We start from the raw sequence: 12,991 nt of genomic DNA, 5'->3' as shown, positions 1-12,991 counted from the left end.
TTTAACAAAATATTATAAAATTAATAACTATAAATAATGCTCAAAACTTTAGAAATACTTAAGAAAAGCATTTTAAATCCCAAATATTTACAAAACACCCAAATGACAAATAATAGTTAAATAATTAAAACTTATACATAAAAAAGTCCTCGATTTTAATATTATAATCAATTCTTTCCCCTCTTTTTTATTTAATTCGTTCCCATCGCTCATCTTGATTAATTACTTGTTCTATAACTTAAAAATAAATTCATTTTCTATAAAACATAAAATTTTACCTTTAAACCATTCTTTTTCCTTTTCATCAACTCCTGTACCGAGTTCCTTAGAAATATCCAGATTTTCTCCTTTCTGAATACGATCAATAATATCTCGTAAATGAGATATTTTAGCATCTATTTCTGCTTCAAATTCATTAAACTCCTGCTTAATAAATAAAATATTATTCGCTTGAGATCCCAAAATAATAAGAAGTACAATAAATATAATGTTTGAACTAAAAAATCTCTTCATTAATTTTGTTTCTTTCTTATTAATTGTAGAATGTGTCGTCATAAATCTAACCCACTTATCACATCGTTTTATTTCAAAATTTGATGTCTTATGAAAACAAAATAAACTCATTTTATAGCTGTAAAGACTTAAATTAAATCCTAAAGTACTGCAAACCCTCCATTTACTCATTTTCTTATTTTCAAAGCATTAAAATAATAAAACGACGTTAATATTTCTTAAAGTCCAATATATAAATATAACAGTAAACTTTAGAAACAAATAGTTTAAATATTAAAGAAAAATAATGGTATTTAATATAAGAAACAGTTAAAAGTATTAAGACAATAATCTATAGGAAAATAAAGAAAATCTACGAAAATCATATTCAAATGATTATTATAACTCACCAACTCATCAATTAAAAACACGTTCATCATCAGGTGTATTTACACAGTTAACGTCAGCACAGATCAATGGTGAATTTGGAATAGTTATATATTTTATTTTTTTAATTAATATTATTTAGAATTTAAAGAATCATTTACTTTGTTAGATAAGGATGGAAATGGTATAATCACTAAGGAAGATCTTGAAGCAATGTTTGTTTCTTTAGGTAATATATAGGTAGATGATATTTTTTGAGGATTAAGAAATTTAAAGGTCAAAATCCAACATCATCAGATCTTTCATATATGTTAAGTCTTATGCCAAGTCCTTTGAATTTTGCAACTTATCTTACATTTTTTTCAATGCATCTTTCAGAAATATCTCAAAGAGAAGATATTATAAAAGCATTTCAAACTTTTGATGAAGATAATTCCGGAAAAGTGAACTTATATGACTTAAAAGACGCTCTTATGACTATGGGCTCAAGAATGTCTGAACAACAAGTAGATAACGCTCTTAAAAGGTTTGTCAATGGAAATTTTGTTCAATACCAAGATCTAGTCGATGCTCTTGCTGGATTAGAAGATAAAAAAAATTAACTTAACCAAAATTATAGTTGTTTATTTATTTTACCTATTTACATAATTATAACCATGCATTCCTTTTATTTATTTACAATTTCCTATTTTCAACTTCTTCTTTCTATATTACATTCTGTTTTTTTTTCCTTAAATATCATCATTTACTCTGTAATTAATTCGCTTACTGCCCAATCTTCATAACTCCCATCCGGAAGATATCTTCGAACAAGTAATGGTATTTTCTTTTGACTTAGCTCTTTCATAGCAATCTGTAAAGGATCGGTCTCCCCCTCTAGATCTACTAATACCGGTGCGTTCATACTACATGTGTTAATCCATAACACTCCCGTTTAATTTCTTCTTATTTGCCTTATTTGAAGAGAACGTGTACCCAAAATTCTCGCCTTCTCATACTTCGTCATATACGGCGTCGTCACCCTGTTTTCTGGAAGAACTGCCTTTCCTTTTCCTCGGCTTCCTGAAAACCTGGTTCTCGACTCATTACCCTCCATCATATCCACTTCATGGTCACCCGGACCATTTTCCCCCATCGTCCCACCAATCTCCTCCTCATTTATCTCATCTAAACTCTCATCAATTCCCTCATCTGGCAACGGTAAAAAGTCTTCATCTTCTAATGTTGGTTCATCAAAGTCATATCTATATAACATTAACCAATCTATTTTACGAGAAATATAGGACAACCAGACCTGTTCCCGTCATCTCTCCCATAATCCGACATTTTAAACGATTTTTTAATAAAAAGACATGATATCCGTAAAAATAATGGGGGTAAAAATATTTTTAATAAGTTTAATAAAAAATATAAAAATCTTAAGAAATGTTTTTAGAAATAGACTTTGTTAAAAAATTGGAGGAAAAAAATAGAGAGGCGAAGAGGCCAAATGAAGAGGAAAAAGAGGATAAAAAGAGGCAGAAAAAGACATATAAGTGTACATTTGAAGGGTGTAATAAGGCCTATTCTAAGCCATGTCGTATCGAGGAACATATAAGATCACATACGGGAGAGGTAGTATATAAGATGAATATTATACATGAATTAATAAGGAAAAGAGACCATTTGTATGTAACTATAAAGGGTGTGAAAAGGCTTTTTTTAGAAAGTCGCATTTGAAAGCGCATATTCATTCACATATTAATGAGAGACCATATTTTTGTAAATTTAAAGACTGTATGGCGAGGTTTAATACAAACCAGCATTTAAAGAGACATGAAGCTATTCATCTTAGAGAGACGCCTTATAAGGTTTTTATATATTTTTTTTTGGTGAAGATTTGTTCATTTTATTAGTGTACCAAATATCCGCCATGTGAAGCGGAATTTCATAAACATCATCAGCTTTTGATCCATATTGCTAACACACATACACATAAAAAACCGTTTCTTTGTAAATATGAAGAATGTAAAAAGTCATTTGACACAGGATCTAAACTTAACTCTCATATATCTCGTATTCATGTACCAGTTGCAAGCTATTTCTGTGAAATAGAAGATTGTGATCAAAAAGAGGGGTTTTCGAAGTTATCATTATTACAAAAACATTTAAAAAATGATCATTCAGTGATATGTAAAATATGTAATAAGAAATTTACGTCAAATACTCAATTAAAAATTCATTTACAAGTTCATGAAAAAAGTTTAGAAGAAAGGAGATTATATCATTGTTCTATAGATAATTGCCAGAAAGGTTTTACGAGGGTAATATTTTTGTATATTTTATATATATTATTAAAAATCATAGTCTTTTGCCCTTCAAAAACATATCGAAATTGTTCATCAACATAAAAAGGAATTTGTATGTAATATTGATAACTGTGACATGAAGTTTGGATACAAAAAGTTATTGATAGCACACCAATTACATGTTCATAATCAATTCGAAGAAAATGATACAAAAAAGATAAATTCAAAAGTACCAACTAAAATTAGTCCAGTAAGTCTTTTAACAGGATTCGATTATTCAGGAACTGGAAGAGACATTTCATGTCTTGTTCAGGGATGTAAATGGCAATTTTTAAAGGATTATGATCTAAAAAGACATATAAAAAGCTATCATTCTGATATAATAATTTAAAATAATTAAATTCTTTTTTTCAAATTCCATCTGTATAAGAATTCTATTTGAAATATTTTGAGAAAAATATACAAGTGACTTTAAATGATATATTCTAAGGATATATATAATTCCAAAAAAAGCACTCTTAAAATAATAGGATAGAATTTCTAATCATTTTATATTCGTGTAATTTTATTTATATGTACCTAAATTCTTTAATTCATTAATATACTTTATTAAATATACACTTTTTTGCTATAAAAATTAAATCTATCATATTAATAGGTAACTTTTAGAAATATAAGTTATTCACTTTTTTAAATATAAAAAGGCATCTAAAACATGATTTTCAATTATATTATTAATCAAAATATTAACAATTTATTTTTTAAATATTAATTTCTGAATTTTACATTATATTTAAATTATATAACTTTAAATCTTATTTTTATTCTTTATTTGAAATTAATAAAATTAAGAATATATAAATAAAACAATTAATTGAGCTATAACAAATATAGTATCTTCATAATTACTAATAAATATAAAAATTATGAATATAAATTTTAATTTCATAACTGTTTAAAAATATTTATAAGATATTTTGTGATCAAAATCTTAAATTTAATGATTCTAATACTGTACATATTAAAATTATATTATTTATCTACAAAAGTAACTATAAAAATTCTATTTTAAAATTTAAAAAAAACCAAAAATTCCATTAATGCAAAATCATTAATTCCATCTTTCAAAAAAATATAAAAATCAACTTATTACCAAAATTCAGAATAAAAGACTTTTATTTTTATTATCAATATATTATTTAAATATAATGTAAAACAAAATTATTATCTAACAAAAAATTAATATTATATCTAATTATTTTAACCCATAACCATTAAATTTAATTTTAAAAATAAGTATAATTATTAAAAAGCTATAATTAATATATTTATTAATTATCAATCATTTACAAATATAACATTCATTTACACTTTATTTCTATAAAAAATACTTTATAAAAAAGATAAACTTATATTAAATTCTAAAAATTCAATAATAAAAAAAGATGGTAAAAACAGTTTATTTTACCTTATAAAATCATTATTATATAATAAATATAAAACATATACAAGTGTCGTTTTAAAAAATAATAAAATTAATTCCATACTTAAGCTTATTATTAAGACTAAGTTAACAATAGCTTTTCAAGACACTTATTTCTTAAATAATTCATTTGTTTTCCCTCTTTCATAAAGTTCATAATAGCCTTTAAGATTAGGATCCTTAGACTTTAAAAGATCATTAATATAATCAAGAGATTTTTGATAATTTCTTAAATAATATTACTCTTTAGAAGGCCAAGGAATAGGATTAGGTATTTTTGAAAGAATCTAATACATCATAAAACATCCAAAATGTTCTTTAATAAGATATTTTTATATATTTATCTTCAATTTTTGACCTTCATGACTTTTTTTTATCCCAAAAACATATCTTCTGTCATTTCTTTTTTATACTTATTATTATCAGATCATTCAAAATAATAACTATAGAAATCCTCATACAAAAATCCAACAAATTCCTTATCTTCATTCATTATCTATTGTAAAATATTGTTAATAATAACGTATTTTCCTTATGAATTCATCTTTATTTTTGAGATGGAAATAAATTTAAATAAATATAGGTATCAGATATTCAATGTAATAATTAAACATAAACTTTAAATTAGAATTTACCCCATTCATTAAAATAATTATTTTCATGTTCATCTTTCCATCCCCATACGACACAATAATGACTTGCAAGCAAATCCCATTCTTCTATTTCATCTAGAAGTTCTACTTTCGAAATTCTTAATAGATTATTGATTTAATATATATATATATATATTACCTCATTTTATCATAATAATCAAGCCATTCATCATAAATTTGTTTTATAGTAACAGCATTTTGATAATTAGTAAATCCAAGATTAGAAAGTCTATCACATTGCTTTTCTATCGTCGAATACTTATCTAAAGTCTTAAAACTAATCCCTCTAGACTAAATTCTTAAGAATATATTAAAAATAAAGATAGAAGCTTACTGCAAGATTTTTAACCATCATTTTACCAAATAAATCAAAATTTTTAATAGGCTCATATATAACAATTCCCAATCCTTTAGAAGAAAATGTATTTACAGACCATTGCATCAATTGATCCGCTTCCTGAGGCTCAAGATATACCAGACAACATTCAGATAATATAAGCGTTGGAAGATTACTATCAATTTTAGAAGGTAAAGGTATTGATGTGAGAGTTCTCAAATCAATTGGATGAATACAATAACTCGGTGATAATATAGTCCCATCATGTAAATCTTTTTGAAATCAGAATCCTTTTTTCTCTTACTATTTCTATACTTATTTCTAAATCATCAGGTGTATCACATGATGATTTAATAATATCAAGAAGTACTTGAGTTTTAGAAATAATAGATACTTTGCGTTGAGTAACTGCAGAAAAATCCAATTCATGGAAAATAAAGTTTGTAGTTTTGCCTAAAGCCGACTTTATACCCTTGAATGATATTCTTAAAAAAATACATAAATTACCATAATATTAAAATATCTTGTATCTAATCCAGCGCCAAATGAAATAATCTGCTTTTTTTCTAAAGGATTTACAAATTCCAAAAACGAATTTATGAATTTATCAATAACCATTGTTCTTATATAAGTACCTGAAAATTAACCAAAAATACCATTATAAATAACTCTACTAATACCCCTATTGATAATTGGAGGCTTTTTTACTTTTATTTTATCTTTTATCATATATTTAATATAAGGATCATCAAAATATCCTGCTTGTACAGCAGACCTAAAATACCAATTAAATTTTATAATATAATTAAATATTTAAAATGTATAAACCAACCTACCATTTACTACTTAATGCATCATCATTTGTGGACTGAACTCTGGCATCAGCATCAAGATCCAGAAAATCCATATTATCCAGTAGTTTAATTAAAAAATATAAATCTTAATAAGATACATAATTTTTTATATTCGACTATTCTAAAATTTAAAATATATTTAAAAGATCAAGAAAATGATGGAATTCGTATTTAAAAACACAATAGAAGGAATAAGAATTTTGAAGCAAAAATATAGAATGGTCAAATATATTTTCTAATCTATAAAAATCTACCAAAATTTATAAACTAAATATACTAATTTTTAAATCTCGATAAAATTATGCACATCTTTGTAGCCAAAGAATACTCTTAACAGCAAAAAAAAGAGCAATTTTTGCATCAATTCTGATTCGACCTAATCTATTTCCTCCAAGTTGCAAGTAGTATCATTAGTAGTAGCATCCTCAAGAGCAGGCATCTCTTCATCTTTAACCTCGGTAAAATCATCAATACCCAGTCCGACACAAATTAATCGAGTAATACGAGAAGCGAAATTTGAAGGCTCTTCAAGAGAGAATCCAGATGTAAGAAGAGACGTCTCGAATAACAAAACCACAAGATCTTTAACGGTTTTGTCATTCTTATCAGCGGCAACTTTAGCTTTCAACTCCTTGATAATAGGATGGTTAGCATTAAGTTCCATTGTTTTTTTAGATGCCATATAAGAAGACATACTTGGATCCCGAAGAGCCTGGCTTTTCATGATTCGCTCCATATTTGCGCTCCAACCAAATTGTCCAGTAGCTAAAACGCAAGGACTATCAGTAATACGACAGGATAAAACAACTTTTTCGACTTTATCGCCTAAAATTTCCTTAACATGTTGCAATAATTCATCATATTGCTTAGTTTCTTCTTCACGTGCTTTCTTCTCTTCCTCGGTTTCTTCAATTTCTAGCCCTTCTTTAGTAATATTAGCTAGCTTTTTCCCTTCATATTCTTTCAACTGAGTAACTGCATATTCATCGATAGGATCCACCATGAACAAAACCTCAAAGGATTTCCGCTTAAAGATTTCCAGAAATGGGGAGGATGACACAGAAGCTAAAGACTCGCCAGTAATGAAATAAATGTTCTTTTGTACTTCAGGCATTCTTGTAATGTAATCACTTAATGATGTTGGCTCGTCACCAGACTTGGTAGAAGGGAACCTGAGGAAAGTAGCAAGTCTTGCACGATTCTGAGAATCTTCATGAATACCCAATTTAAGATTCTTGGCAAATGCTTCATAAAACTTGGTAAAATTCTCTTTGTCTTCGGAAATCTCAGATATAAGATCCAAAGTACGTCTGACAATATTTTTGCGAATAACTTTAAGAATCTTATTCTGCTGAAGCATCTCACGAGACAAATTAAGAGGAAGATCTTCGGAATCGACAACACCCTTAATAAAGGAAAGCCATTCAGGAATTAAGTCCTCACAATCATCAGTAATGAAGACACGTCGAACATATAACTTGATATTATTCTTCTTTTTCTTGGACTCGAAAAGATCAAATGGCGCTCTTCTTGGAACAAAAAGAATAGCACGGAATTCAAGTTGACCTTCAACCGAAAAATGCTTAACAGCAAGATGATCTTCCCAATCATTTGACAATGCTTTATAAAAAGATGCATATTCTTCCGTACTAATATCAGAAGGATTACGTATCCATAAAGGCTTAGTCTTATTAAGTTCCTCAAGATCCTGCTTTGATTCTTTAATCTTTTTAACCTTTTTCTCCTTCTTTTCAGACACGTCATCTACTTCCTCAATCTTAGTAGCTTTATCAGCATCAGTATCGACATCAATTTCTTCGGCCTCATCATCAGAAACCTCCTTTTCAACCTCTTTCGTAAGAACAAGACCAATAGGATGACTGATAAATTCGGAGTGCTTTTTAACAATATCTTTAATTCTTCTTTCTTCAAGATATTCCAGCTGATCCTCCTTCATAAAAAGACGAATCTCTGTTCCACGACCAAGAGGTTGATTTTCTGTGTCATTTCTTATTGTAAAACTTCCACCAGCAGAAGACTCCCAAATATACTGCTCATCATCATTATGTTTTGAAATAACCTGAACCTTATCGGCAACAAGGTATGCAGAATAAAACCCAACACCAAATTGTCCAATCATAGAAATATCAACACCACTCATAGCAGCTTCCATAAATGCCTTTGTTCCTGACTTAGCGATAGTCCCAAGATTATTAACAAGATCCGCCTTCGTCATACCAATGCCTGAATCACGAATAGATAGGACTTTATTTTGTTTATCTGGAATCAAACGAATGAAAAGTTCCTTTTCAGTATCAAGTACTGATGAATTTGAAAGTGATTGATATCTAATCTTATCTAACGCATCTGATGCATTGGAAATAAGTTCACGCAAAAAGATTTCTTTGTTAGAATATACAGTGTTAATGATCTAATACCGATTAATATCATAAAATAACTTAATATATTTGCTAATCTATTTGAATGAAACGTTGTTTCATTCAAATAGACTCTTTTATTTACATACCAAACTCATTAACTGAGAAATCTCTGCTTGAAACTGAAACTCTTCAACTTGTGCCATTGTTCTTACCAATTTCTTCTATATTGTCTTTATCGAGTTGATTTTCAGTTCTCCGCGTCCTTTTATAACTTTCTCCAAGGATCCATACAAGTCGGGTTAGGTTAGAACTTGCTCGAAACATCTAGCAATCTGGATAACCAAATAGCAGAAAAAAGATAAAAAAATAAATTAAATAAATTAAAAAATAAAGAATACATATTAGAAATAGATTTTATCTAGTTTTATAGAAATTAATGTATCAATAGGAATAATAATATATATAAATATAGTATTTGTTTATATAATTAATAAATAGTCACCAGATAACATATAAACAAAGAGATAGATAAGGATTATAATATTTATAGATTCAAGTATTTTTTAATAAAAGATATTTATAAGATAAAATAGTTTTAAATAAAATATTTCTATATAAAAATTTAATTTTGATAATTATATACAAGATTAGAAAGATATAAAAATATATAATACGCACAAAAAAGTATATATACATATATACTCTCTTATATAAAAAAATAATATATAATGGCATGTATAGCAGTTTAAATGATACATAAAAAATGATTATCTCTTATCATGTCCTTTATCTTTATTTACATATCCACGTCTATCATTACCTATTCTTTTTTCATCGCTATATTTTGTATATTCTCGTCCAGTCGTACGACGTTCTCCATTAATATTTCTACTTCTATCATAGTTATTTCTTCTTTCTTCAATTAATATAGTATCCTTATTAATTTTTACTGAACTTGCAGCAATTGCAGAAGCAACTGCAGCAGCAGTTTCAAAATAAACAAGAGCACAATTCTATTAATATTAATATATAAGTATAGATAGATAGATAGATAGATATAAATCAACCTTTTCTCTTTTAAGTTCGATACAATGAACAATCCCAAACTTAGATAAAGCTTGTCTTAGATCTTCTTCAGAAATTCTATCCTTAACATTTTTTACAAAAACATACAAAAAATAAAAATCAAGAATAATAATAATAAAATTACCTGAGACAGAACGAGCAGGAGCACGTTCAAGAGGTGAAGCAGGTTGCGAATAAATAGTTACCGGTTTGGCTATAGAAGGTGCTTTTTTGTTTTCATGAACGGGTGGTTTATCAAAAAGATCTGCCCAAGTCTTAGGTCTAGATATTGTCGATGATTCATAAATAGGAGATTGTGATTCTAAAGCGTTAAAAGAACTGTTTTGTACACAGCTAGGTATATGTTCAATTGAAGATATTTTTTCGGATGAAGAAACCAAAGGCTGTTTTTCATAAGAAATTTCATGGTGGCCATCAGTTACTGAAACAACAGAAGTAAGCTCCTGTGAAGGTTCGGTAATTGTACAAATCTGATTAGATTGAAAATTAGAATTATTATCATGAGAAAGAATGGATATATTTGAAAATTTCTCTTCTGGTACATGAGGAGTCTTATCATTAATATCAAGACATGATGGTAACATATCATTCCTAAAATCCAAGGAATATGAATGACATTCTCCATCACATAATTTAACATCATCTATATCTTCCTTAAGATATCGAAAAATATCATTAAGAACAAAATATCCATTAGGCTGTTCTGCTAAAAAAAACGTTTGTGCAAATTTTCGACTAGGTCCATCACAATTACTCATTTCACCTAAAACTTGAATCACAATTCCACCACTAGCCGATGCCTGAGAATCAACATTGGAAACAAGAACTTTACAATCTGAAAATCCAAGTTCAAGAATTTTCTCATGAATCTCCTAAAAATACTTATGTTAACTCTTAATTATATAACACTCAAATAATTAAATAACATGTAACAACTTTTATAATATTTTTCTTTTATTCTTATTTTTTCAAAATACACACCTGCTGTCCAGAACATGGCTTAACAACTTCACCCTCATTCCCATGAACAAATGTGCTTTTCTTAGTATAAAAACACTATAAACAATAAATAATTGCTTAACTACCTTTTTTTTTTGAAAAATTACTTACATGAAGTCTTCTAGGCTCTTTATTTAAAAATGTATAATATTCTTGAACAAAAAACCATCCAACCTCATCTAAAGACAGCTTCTCCATGCTGATCTTATATTAAAATATGTTATAAATTTTTGTATTATTTAAATTACATCTCAATTAAAAAACAATAGCTAAAAGGCAAAGGGGTTAGCCCTATCATGGAGCAGATCTATATAACAAGGCAATCAACAGTATATATATATATAACAGAACTAAATAATAATAAAAATAAATAAATATAAATGATTTGTGAGTTGACGTATATAACGGTTAATAGAGAAGAAAAAAATAAGACATTATGAATATAATGAAAACAATATATAATAACCTGAATATTAAAAAAACATTAAAAAAATAAATTAGAAAGGTTATTTTTTAAAAGTTAAAACCTACAATATATAAAATAGCAACAGAAATCTACAGTTATAGTATTGTTAATGTATTTTATTGTATTTTTTGCAACTCAATTCTGCATCCTGACTAACATAACGACGTTTTTCAGCGCGCTCTAAGCGTGCTCTAAAACTTAATTCATACATTTCATTTGATTTACGTTCAGATAGTTTAAAGCGTTGATGCTCCATTTGAGCAGCATTAAGAAACAAGAGTTCCTCGATTTTTTGCAAAAACTGATCCTTTGATGATACAGAAGCTAAAGATGAAATTTCAGATTGGAGTAGAAGCTCCTAATTGTAAAATTAGTAGTGAATTTATAGTGAAATTTAAAAGGTTTACCTGAGATATATGAGGCTTTATTAAAGATGCCATAGAAGGTTTTTAATGAAACTAGTTTCATTTATGATTTTGACCTGTCATCGGACGAAGTAAACAATTATAAAGAAAAATATAAAAAAAAAAACAGGAAAAGACAACTAAAATTATGAATATAAAATGATTTACAAAATATTACGTAGATATATACATGAGTTTTAATGCTATAATAAAACAATGTTTAAACAAAACATGAAAAAGTATTAAAATAATAAAAAAAGCAGATAATATCGATAAAGGCTATAATCCAGCCTGAAGAATTGGAACAATTTCATCCATTTGCGTTTGAAGAGTTTGTATAGGTGTTTGAATAGAACGTTGTACAGCAAGATCCAATTCTTCGATTGTTTTTTTCATAAAAGTAGTTAATTGCATTATTTCTTCACGTTGAGAAGATATTTTTTCATAAAAATTATCATTTTGCGCTTGTATCTAAAAATATAGTTAATATTAAATATAAAATAAAAATGAAAAAAAAATACAGTTTCTAACTGATTTTTTAATACCGAATGCTCTTTTACCATAAGAGGATAAAGATATGAATTAATAATATGCTCTGGAGATAGAAAAGCTGATCTAAAATAAACATTTAATTTTACTACAATTTAAAATTACGTATTCTTACAAAACAGTTGACGGATCTCCCCTTTCTTGACGAGATTTCGCATCATTTATAAGTCCATCAAGATCATTTAATCTAGAAATTACATCTCTCTCCTCAAATATAATTGAAAATTCCCTCTATTTCTAGTAAATATATTTTCTTAATCGTTATTTTATAAAATACATCACACGAACTTCTTAAAAATGAAATAACCTGCTCATGAACATTTTTAAGAACTTCTGGTGAGTTCTTAGCTAATGTAGGAAAACATTTTGCAATCTGCTCATAACTATATATATAAACATTTAAATATCATCTTTATTTCTAAATCTTACCTACATGCTTTAATCGTTTGCCCCAATGACTTATCTAAAAGATCTTGTAAGCGCTGCGCACGCAGCCCTTTTTTTAAGCATTCAGGTTTCTCCTCGTTATTTTTTCTTGTTTCCATATTAACCCTCCAATTTTTTCGAAACCAAATATATACAATATTCACTTAAACTTTATATCCAATATTA

The 12,991-nt window shown here is 27.3% G+C and overlaps 9 protein-coding genes across 9 annotated transcripts; 2 read left to right on the top strand and 7 right to left on the bottom strand.

The window, feature by feature from the left end:
- Window positions 1-142: 142 nt before the first annotated feature.
- Window positions 143-670, bottom strand: T552_02068 (hypothetical protein). Its single transcript, XM_018370624.1, has 2 exons — window positions 279-670; window positions 143-237 (listed from the first exon to the last, which is right to left on the bottom strand). The coding sequence occupies exons 1-2, from the start codon at window positions 622-624 to the stop codon at window positions 188-190; spliced, it is 396 nt and encodes a 131-aa protein (XP_018225508.1). The 5' UTR covers window positions 625-670; the 3' UTR covers window positions 143-187.
- Window positions 671-752: 82 nt separating this feature from the next.
- On the top strand, window positions 753-1,527 carry T552_02067 (hypothetical protein). The gene is made up of 4 exons (XM_018370623.1): window positions 753-802; window positions 851-971; window positions 1,022-1,108; window positions 1,156-1,527. Exons 1-4 carry the CDS (start codon window positions 800-802, stop codon window positions 1,479-1,481), a joined length of 537 nt encoding a protein of 178 aa, XP_018225507.1. The 5' UTR covers window positions 753-799; the 3' UTR covers window positions 1,482-1,527.
- Window positions 1,528-1,531: 4 nt separating this feature from the next.
- On the bottom strand, window positions 1,532-2,251 carry T552_02066 (hypothetical protein). Its single transcript, XM_018370622.1, has 3 exons — window positions 2,174-2,251; window positions 1,833-2,123; window positions 1,532-1,784 (listed from the first exon to the last, which is right to left on the bottom strand). The coding sequence occupies exons 1-3, from the start codon at window positions 2,203-2,205 to the stop codon at window positions 1,625-1,627; spliced, it is 483 nt and encodes a 160-aa protein (XP_018225506.1). The 5' UTR covers window positions 2,206-2,251; the 3' UTR covers window positions 1,532-1,624.
- An 8-nt stretch (window positions 2,252-2,259) lies between these two features.
- On the top strand, window positions 2,260-3,599 carry T552_02065 (hypothetical protein). Its single transcript, XM_018370621.1, has 4 exons — window positions 2,260-2,493; window positions 2,538-2,729; window positions 2,775-3,182; window positions 3,226-3,599. The coding sequence occupies exons 1-4, from the start codon at window positions 2,305-2,307 to the stop codon at window positions 3,556-3,558; spliced, it is 1,122 nt and encodes a 373-aa protein (XP_018225505.1). The 5' UTR covers window positions 2,260-2,304; the 3' UTR covers window positions 3,559-3,599.
- Window positions 3,600-5,274: 1,675 nt separating this feature from the next.
- On the bottom strand, window positions 5,275-6,547 carry T552_02064 (hypothetical protein; the record flags this gene model as incomplete). Its single annotated transcript, XM_018370620.1, has 7 exons — window positions 5,275-5,401; window positions 5,443-5,594; window positions 5,638-5,912; window positions 5,956-6,103; window positions 6,148-6,275; window positions 6,321-6,415; window positions 6,477-6,547. The coding sequence occupies 7 exons, from the start codon at window positions 6,545-6,547 to the stop codon at window positions 5,275-5,277; spliced, it is 996 nt and encodes a 331-aa protein (XP_018225504.1).
- A 277-nt stretch (window positions 6,548-6,824) lies between these two features.
- Window positions 6,825-9,125, bottom strand: T552_02063 (hsp90-like protein). Its single transcript, XM_018370619.1, has 2 exons — window positions 9,022-9,125; window positions 6,825-8,925 (listed from the first exon to the last, which is right to left on the bottom strand). The coding sequence occupies exons 1-2, from the start codon at window positions 9,076-9,078 to the stop codon at window positions 6,871-6,873; spliced, it is 2,112 nt and encodes a 703-aa protein (XP_018225503.1). The 5' UTR covers window positions 9,079-9,125; the 3' UTR covers window positions 6,825-6,870.
- A 476-nt stretch (window positions 9,126-9,601) lies between these two features.
- T552_02062 (hypothetical protein) lies at window positions 9,602-11,204 on the bottom strand. The gene is made up of 4 exons (XM_018370618.1): window positions 11,072-11,204; window positions 10,943-11,017; window positions 9,943-10,833; window positions 9,602-9,888 (listed from the first exon to the last, which is right to left on the bottom strand). Exons 1-4 carry the CDS (start codon window positions 11,156-11,158, stop codon window positions 9,643-9,645), a joined length of 1,299 nt encoding a protein of 432 aa, XP_018225502.1. The 5' UTR covers window positions 11,159-11,204; the 3' UTR covers window positions 9,602-9,642.
- Window positions 11,205-11,486: 282 nt separating this feature from the next.
- Window positions 11,487-11,912, bottom strand: T552_02061 (hypothetical protein). The gene is made up of 2 exons (XM_018370617.1): window positions 11,834-11,912; window positions 11,487-11,784 (listed from the first exon to the last, which is right to left on the bottom strand). The coding sequence occupies exons 1-2, from the start codon at window positions 11,864-11,866 to the stop codon at window positions 11,533-11,535; spliced, it is 285 nt and encodes a 94-aa protein (XP_018225501.1). The 5' UTR covers window positions 11,867-11,912; the 3' UTR covers window positions 11,487-11,532.
- A 152-nt stretch (window positions 11,913-12,064) lies between these two features.
- On the bottom strand, window positions 12,065-12,968 carry T552_02060 (hypothetical protein). Its single transcript, XM_018370616.1, has 5 exons — window positions 12,809-12,968; window positions 12,657-12,762; window positions 12,495-12,610; window positions 12,352-12,445; window positions 12,065-12,301 (listed from the first exon to the last, which is right to left on the bottom strand). The coding sequence occupies exons 1-5, from the start codon at window positions 12,922-12,924 to the stop codon at window positions 12,110-12,112; spliced, it is 624 nt and encodes a 207-aa protein (XP_018225500.1). The 5' UTR covers window positions 12,925-12,968; the 3' UTR covers window positions 12,065-12,109.
- Between the last annotated feature and the right edge of the window lie 23 nt (window positions 12,969-12,991).

The sequence above is a fragment of the Pneumocystis carinii genome (assembly GCF_001477545.1).
Source record: "Pneumocystis carinii B80 chromosome Unknown supercont1.9, whole genome shotgun sequence".
NCBI lineage: Eukaryota > Fungi > Ascomycota > Pneumocystomycetes > Pneumocystales > Pneumocystaceae > Pneumocystis > Pneumocystis carinii.
The sequence above is the reverse complement of the archived record's forward strand: the minus strand, read 5'-3'. Positions and strand labels throughout refer to the sequence as shown.

Coding starts and splice junctions, on each gene's coding strand:
- T552_02068 (XM_018370624.1), bottom strand. CDS start 624: ATGAGTTTATTTTGTTTTCATAAGACATCAAATTTTGAAATAAAACGA. Junction 238..278: donor GGAAAAAGAATGGTTTAAAG/GTAAAATTTTAT, acceptor TTTATTTTTAAG/TTATAGAACAAGTAATTAAT.
- T552_02067 (XM_018370623.1), top strand. Junction 972..1,021: donor AACGTCAGCACAGATCAATG/GTGAATTTGGAA, acceptor AATATTATTTAG/AATTTAAAGAATCATTTACT. Junction 1,109..1,155: donor AGCAATGTTTGTTTCTTTAG/GTAATATATAGG, acceptor AGAAATTTAAAG/GTCAAAATCCAACATCATCA.
- T552_02066 (XM_018370622.1), bottom strand. CDS start 2,205: ATGTCGGATTATGGGAGAGATGACGGGAACAG. Junction 2,124..2,173: donor GGGAGAGATGACGGGAACAG/GTCTGGTTGTCC, acceptor AATGTTATATAG/ATATGACTTTGATGAACCAA. Junction 1,785..1,832: donor ACACGTTCTCTTCAAATAAG/GCAAATAAGAAG, acceptor TAACACATGTAG/TATGAACGCACCGGTATTAG.
- T552_02065 (XM_018370621.1), top strand. CDS start 2,305: ATGTTTTTAGAAATAGACTTTGTTAAAAAATTGGAGGAAAAAAATAGA. Junction 2,730..2,774: donor TTAGAGAGACGCCTTATAAG/GTTTTTATATAT, acceptor TCATTTTATTAG/TGTACCAAATATCCGCCATG. Junction 3,183..3,225: donor GCCAGAAAGGTTTTACGAGG/GTAATATTTTTG, acceptor TAAAAATCATAG/TCTTTTGCCCTTCAAAAACA.
- T552_02063 (XM_018370619.1), bottom strand. CDS start 9,078: ATGGCACAAGTTGAAGAGTTTCAGTTTCAAGCAGAGATTTCTCAGTTA. Junction 8,926..9,021: donor TTTCTCAGTTAATGAGTTTG/GTATGTAAATAA, acceptor AATCGGTATTAG/ATCATTAACACTGTATATTC.
- T552_02062 (XM_018370618.1), bottom strand. CDS start 11,158: ATGGAGAAGCTGTCTTTAGATGAGGTTGGATGGTTTTTTGTTCAAGAA. Junction 11,018..11,071: donor AAGAGCCTAGAAGACTTCAT/GTAAGTAATTTT, acceptor TATTGTTTATAG/TGTTTTTATACTAAGAAAAG. Junction 9,889..9,942: donor TCGAACTTAAAAGAGAAAAG/GTTGATTTATAT, acceptor TAATATTAATAG/AATTGTGCTCTTGTTTATTT.
- T552_02061 (XM_018370617.1), bottom strand. CDS start 11,866: ATGGCATCTTTAATAAAGCCTCATATATCTCAG. Junction 11,785..11,833: donor TAAAGCCTCATATATCTCAG/GTAAACCTTTTA, acceptor TTTTACAATTAG/GAGCTTCTACTCCAATCTGA.
- T552_02060 (XM_018370616.1), bottom strand. CDS start 12,924: ATGGAAACAAGAAAAAATAACGAGGAGAAACCTGAATGCTTAAAAAAA. Junction 12,446..12,494: donor GGAGATCCGTCAACTGTTTT/GTAAGAATACGT, acceptor TGTTTATTTTAG/ATCAGCTTTTCTATCTCCAG. Junction 12,302..12,351: donor TAAAAAATCAGTTAGAAACT/GTATTTTTTTTT, acceptor CTATATTTTTAG/ATACAAGCGCAAAATGATAA.